We start from the raw sequence: 7,058 nt of genomic DNA on the forward strand, positions 1-7,058 counted from the left end.
TACAATGAATATTCAAGTGCCAATTAGGACAATCCGCGTCCGCCTCCAGAAATCCCTACCGCATTATAATGAGTCACCGGCATTGATTCAGTCATATTGACCCAGCGAGTCTTTGAGTTATGCAAATAAAGGGTTCAAACAAACTAATAGACCCTTTTCACATTTCCGGGTTTCTTAGAGCAGAAGTTGTCATAGTTGGAAGTGTATGTAAGATTGTGGCCAAAACTGGTACTGCAATCCCTTTCAAATGACTGTAGAGCGGTGTATCCCCCTCCTCCTCCCCCTGACTCGAGGTTGCCAGATTGGCTGCAGGATCATCAGGAACGTTTGTAGAGCTGCAGATGTGGTAACTAGAGCAGATCTGGCAACCCAAACACTACTGACTCCGTGATTGGTCGATAGGTGGAGGGCGAAAACACAACATGACATCATCAACATCAGTTGAGGGCTGCAACAACAACTTTATAATGACAACAACTTTATAATGACAATATCCTGCCGGACTACTGTTGTCAGTGATATAAGTGTTTGAAATTAACATGATTTCTTCATGTCTAGAGACATATCAGCGCCATTTTATGATGAAATGAAATACATTTCTTACATACAGCTCCTTTAAGTATATATTTTTTGTGTCCACATTTTCTCAAATAGTAAAAGAAAAACGAAACAATAGTGATTTTACAACTTTTAAAATGAGGGGAAAAATAGAGTGAGATTGATAGCGGCAGTGAAAAGAGAGAAAGATGTTATTTTTACCATCATAGACGCTGGCTGTATTTAGAAACTCCCTCACAGCAGCGGTAAGTTGTTTTTTTGTAATTTGATGCAAAAGTAATTTAATACAAACTTACACCGTGTCCTAACTACACGCGACGTGTACAGATGATCAACAGAAACTGACCAATGAGATCATCAGGGCGGGCTTTAGACGATGATGGACAGATGATCAACAGAAACTGACCAATGAGATCCACAGGGCGGGCTTTAGACGATGGTGGACAGATGATCAACAGAAACTGACCAATGAGATCATCAGGGCGGGCTTTAGCCGATGACGGACAGATGATCAACAGAAACTGACCAATGAGATCATCAGGGCGGGCTTTAGCCGATGATGGACAGATGATCAATAGAAACTGACCAATGAGATCATCAGGGCGGGCTTTAGACGATGACGGACAGATGATCAACACTTACTGACCAATGAGATCATCAGGGCGGGCTTTAGACGATGACGGACAGTTGATCAACAGTAACTGACCAATGAGATCATCAGGGCGGGCTTTAGCCGATGACGGACAGTTGATCAACAGTAACTGACCAATGAGATCATCAGGGCGGGCTTTAGCCGATGATGGACAGATGATCAACAGAAACTGACCAATGAGATCATCAGGGCGGGCTTTAGACGATGATGGACAGATGATCAACAGAAACTGACCAATGAGATCATCAGGGCGGGCTTAAGACGATGATGGACAGATGATCAACAGAAACTGACCAATGAGATCATCAGGGCGGGCTTTAGACGATGACGGACAGATAATCAACAGTAACTGACCAATGAGATCATCAGGGCGGGCTTTAGCCGATGATGGACAGATGGTCAACAGAAACGGACCAATGAGATCATCAGGGCGGGCTTTAACCGATGATGGACAGATGATCAACAGTAACTGACCAATGAGATCATCAGGGCGGGCTTTAGCCGTTGATGGACAGATGATCAACAGAAACTGACCAATGAGATCATCAGGGCGGGCTTTAGCCGATGATGGACAGATGATCAACAGTAACTGATCAATGAGATCATCAGGGCGGGCTTTAGCCGATGATGGACAGATGATCAACAGTAACTGACCAATGAGATCATCAGGGCGGGCTTTCGCCGATGATGGACAGATGATCAACAGAAACTGACCAATGAGATCATCAGGGCGGGCTTTAGCCGATGATGGACAGATGATCAACAGTAACTGACCAATGAGATCATCAGGGCGGGCTTTAGCCGATGATGGACAGATGATCAACAGAAACTGACCAATGAGATCATCAGGGCGGGCTTTAACCGATGATGGACAGATGGTCAACAGTAACTGACCAATGAGATCATCAGGGCGGGCTTTAGCCGTTGATGGACAGATGATCAACAGAAACTGACCAATGAGATCATCAGGGCGGGCTTTAGCCGATGATGGACAGATGATCAACAGTAACTGACCAATGAGATCATCAGGGCGGGCTTTAGCCGATGATGGACAGATGATCAACAGTAACTGACCAATGAGATCATCAGGGCGGGCTTTAGACGATGACGGACAGATGATCAAGAGTACCGTAATCATCACGTCATCAAAGGCGCTTGGGTTGAGTTTGTTCTAATCCTAAACGGAGAGCTTGTTCGTATCTGCATCACCTTCACTATTTCTCTCAGAAATGATGATCGTGTTGGGAAGTTTAATTAATTTTTTTACAACACCAACAAAGATCGTTTATACTCATTTTCTTCTAACATTACTTATTCCAGCACACATGCAGACAGGGTTGCCAAGTTTTTACAACAAAACCCACCAACTACTAGCCCAAAATGAATTTAATTTTTGGGGTGGTTCTCTGGAAAAAATGGTGTTTGGGGGTAAATGTGTGTTATTTTGGCAAGGTTGCTGCTAAAATTGCCCTTCCTGGGTCTAAATATCCCATAATTGAGGTCGCTTCAACCCGCGGACATGGAAAACAACCGGCGGGAAAACCGCAGACTTGGCAACACAGTGCAGTTGAGCTCTGTTGACATTTGACAACTAATGTTATCCGTCACTCCGCTGCTCTGATTGGTTGTTGGTCTGTCCAATCGAGGTCTTTCCTGGTTGGATTGAAACACGCCCCATAATCACAGCCCAATGGAGCATCAGACTCATATTCTGACTAGAGCCGAGTATGACCACGGCAGGCTACTACAAACTATTAGTGTAATAAATGTACCTAAAAAAAATGCTTAATTTTTTTTTGCAGAATTTACAATATTGCTGACCGTTAAAACGTGTCAACACAGTCTGTGAAAAGGGTCCATCACGAAACACAGTAGTATTTGCATGAATGAGATCGTTACTTCATGCCTGTGTTTTGTTGTCTAGACCCGCGTTCTCCTCCTAAATTGGTGCGCCTGGTTCCTCCGCATGCGCCATTTAGAGAACAGACACTACAATTAAAAACTGAACGTGTGTGTTCAATATAATGTGAGTGAGCCGAGCGAGGGTCACGGCACAAACGCAGCAGGAGTCAGATTACATTCATCATCAGGAGAGCTGAGGTAAACGCGTGTTCAGTCTGGAGCGTTAGTACTTCATGCCTTTGGAAGCTTAGCTTTCATAGGAATTAATTTGAGAAGTTGAAACACTCACTTTGCTCCGCATCGCTCCGTTTGCATGAGTGAGCCGAGTGCTGTGAGTGCGATCGCACCCCCATGCGCGGGTGCATGTGAAAACATGCAGAAATAGCTCTTCTGCTGGCTGTAGTCTTTAGCCTCTGGACAAAATTTCCTCCGATCGCTCAAAATTATGATATTTGCATCATCGGAGGAATTTTTCCAGAAGTAAAAATGCATAAATCTCTCGTCTCAGCGGGATATGAGGGGGGAAGCACGATCATTGGAATACTCCAGGGTTTCTACTGATACAAGGCCATATGCTAATCGCTGAAGTAACCCTTTAACAAACAAAAATAAAACGATGCTCTTCTAGTTAACCAGAGACTTGTTTATAATAGTTAGGTTCATCCGTGCAGAAAGATGTTTCAAAAAGTGGTGGGGACATGTCCCACCCATCCCACCCGCAAATTACGCCTTTGTCATTACTTCATTCATGCCTGTGTTTTGTTGTCTAGACTCGCGTTCTCCTCCTGAATTGGTGTGCCTGGTTCCTCCGCATGCGCCGGCCCGGTGAGGAACGTGTCCGCCTGGCCTGCCACAATAAACACCCGCGGCGAGGCAGTGTGTCGAGCGTGGAGCTTTCTGTCAGCCAGGGGGCGCTGCAGCCTGCCAGTGGAAACATGCTGTACATCGGCTTCAGAGGTATGGAGGGCGTCCATTACGCTTCCTCTCACGACTCTCACAGCGTGCTCTGCGGCCGTCTCTTGGCATCCGCTGAGGAGGACGTGCTGTTGCCGGGGGCGGCGATGCCGTCGCTAGGGGGCGGGGCTGGAATCAGGGGCGGGGTCAGTGGAGGCATCGTGGGCGGGGCTTTGGAACTGGAACTGGCCAAAATTCTGGAGGAAGTGAGGTATATCGCCAAACGATTTCGCGACCAGGACGAGGACGAGAGTGCGTGTAACGAGTGGAAGTTCGCAGCGGCAGTCATCGATCGCTTGTGCCTCATGGCGTTCTCCATTTTCACAATCCTCTGCACAATTGGGATCCTGATGTCGGCGCCCAATTTCGTGGAAGCCATCTCGAAAGATTTCTTCACCTGATGCTCGAAGATCTTGCCGCGAGATCTTTATTTTAAGTTTTTTTTGTACATCGCCCAGCAACGACCCATATTCTTGTGTAACAGGAGTGAAAATATGACATGCTAACTAGGGCTGAGTGAAAACGATTGTCGCACTGATTTTATGCATATTTTAATTGTCCTCATATTATTCACTAGAGATGTTTTATTAGCATCTCTGATTTAAACAAGTAACGTTAAAGCCCCTTCACACCAAGGATGATAACTAAAACAATAGAGATATCGTCCACAGCATAACTATAACAATAGAGATATCGTCCACAGCATAACTATAACAATAGAGATATCGTCCACAGCATAACTATAATGATAAAGATATCGTCCACAGCATAACTATAATGATAAAGATATCGTCCACAGATATCGTCCACAGCATAACTATAACAATAGAGATATCGTCCACAGCATAACTATAACAATAGAGATATCGTCCACAGCATAACTATAATGATAAAGATATCGTCAACAGCATAACTATAATGATAGAGATATCGTCCACAGCATAACTATAACAATAAAGATATCGTCCACAGATATCGTCCACAGCATAATTAAAACAAGAGATATCGTCCACAGCATAACTATAACAATAAAGATATCGTCCACAAATATCGTCCACAGCATAACTATAATGATAAAGATATCGTCCACAGCATAACTATAACAATAGAGATATCGTCCACAGCATAACTATAATGATAAAGATATCGTCCACAGCATAACTATAATGATAGAGATATCGTCCACAGCATAACTATAACGATAAAGATATCGTTCACAGCATAACTATAACGGTAAAGATATCGTTCACAGCATAACTATAACAATAGATATCGTCCACAGCATAACTATAATGAAAAAGATATCGTCCACAAATATCGTCCACAGCATAACTATAACGATAAAGATATCGTTCACAGCATAACTATAACGGTAAAGATATCGTTCACAGCATAACTATAACAATAAAGATATCGTCCACAGCATAACTATAACAATAGATATCGTCCACAGCATAACTATAATGAAAAAGATATCGTCCCCAGATATCGTCCACAGCATAATTATAACATTAGAGATATCGTCCACAGCATAATTATATCAATAAAGATATCGTCCACAGCATCGTCCACAGCATAACTATAATGATAAAGATATCGTCCACAGATATCATCCACAGCATAACTATAATGATAAAGATATCGTCCACAGCATAACTATAATGATAAAGATATCGTCCACAGATATCGTCCACAGTATAACTATAATGATAGAGATATCGTCCACAGCATAACTATAACAATAAAGATATCGTCCACAGATATCGTCCACAGCATAATTAAAACAAGAGATATCCTCCACAGCATAACTATAACAATAAAGATATCGTCCACAGCATAATTAAAACAAGAGATATCGTCCACAGCATAACTATAACGAAAAAGATATCGTTCACAGCATGATTATATCAATAAAGATATCGTCCACAGCATAACTATAACAATAAAGATGTCGTCCACAGATATCGTCCACAGCATAACTATAGCGATAAAGATATCGTCCACAGCATAATTAAAACAAGAGATATCGTCCACAGCATAACTATAACGAAAAAGATATCGTTCACAGCATGATTATATCAATAAAGATATCGTCCACAGCATAACTATAACAATAAAGATATCGTCCACAGATATCGTTCACAGCATAACTATAACGGTAAAGATATCGTTCACAGCATAACTATAACAATAAAGATATCGTCCACAGCATAACTATAACAATAGATATCGTCCACAGCATAACTATAATGAAAAAGATATCGTCCCCAGATATCGTCCACAGCATAATTATAACAATAGAGATATCGTCCACAGCATAACTATAACAATAGAGATATCGTCCACAGCATAACTATAATGATAAAGATATCGTCCACAGATATCGTCCACAGCATAACTATAATGATAAAGATATCGTCCACAGCATAACTATAATGATAAAGATATCGTCCACAGATATCGTCCACAGCATAACTATAATGATAAAGATATCGTCCACAGATATCGTCCACAGCATAATTATAACTAGAGATATCGTCCACAGCATAACTATAACAATAGAGATATCGTCCACAGCATAACTATAATGATAAAGATATCGTCCACAGATATCGTCCACGGCATAATTATAACAATAGAGATATCGTCCACAGCATAATTATAACAATAGAGATATCGTCCACAGCATAACTATAATGATAAAGATATCGTCCACAGCATAACTATAACAATAAAGATATCGTCCACAGATATCGTCCACAGCATAACTATAGCGATAAAGATATTGTCCACAGCATAATTAAAACAAGAGATATCGTCCACAGCATAACTATAACGAAAAAGATATCGTTCACAGCATGGTTATATCAATAAAGATATCGTCCACAGCATAACTATAACAATAAAGATATCGTCCACAGATATCGTTCACAGCATAACTATAACGGTAAAGATATCGTTCACAGCATAACTATAACAATAAAGATATCGT

The 7,058-nt window shown here is 41.7% G+C and overlaps 1 protein-coding gene across 3 annotated transcripts in view; it reads left to right on the forward strand.

The window, feature by feature from the left end:
* Positions 1-4,793, forward strand: part of LOC137065068 (neuronal acetylcholine receptor subunit alpha-7) — a 40,270-nt gene extending 35,477 nt beyond the window's left edge. For all 3 annotated transcript variants that reach the window (XM_067436633.1, XM_067436631.1, XM_067436632.1), the window contains one exon: positions 3,883-4,793. In XM_067436633.1, the coding sequence (XP_067292734.1) occupies positions 3,883-4,467 (585 nt within the window). In that variant the 3' untranslated portion in view covers positions 4,468-4,793. The remainder of the gene's footprint in view (positions 1-3,882) is intronic.
* Positions 4,794-7,058: the final 2,265 nt, after the last annotated feature.

The sequence above is a fragment of the Pseudorasbora parva genome, chromosome 25, assembly GCF_024679245.1.
Source record: "Pseudorasbora parva isolate DD20220531a chromosome 25, ASM2467924v1, whole genome shotgun sequence".
In the NCBI taxonomy this organism is placed as follows: Eukaryota; Metazoa; Chordata; class Actinopteri; order Cypriniformes; family Gobionidae; genus Pseudorasbora; species Pseudorasbora parva.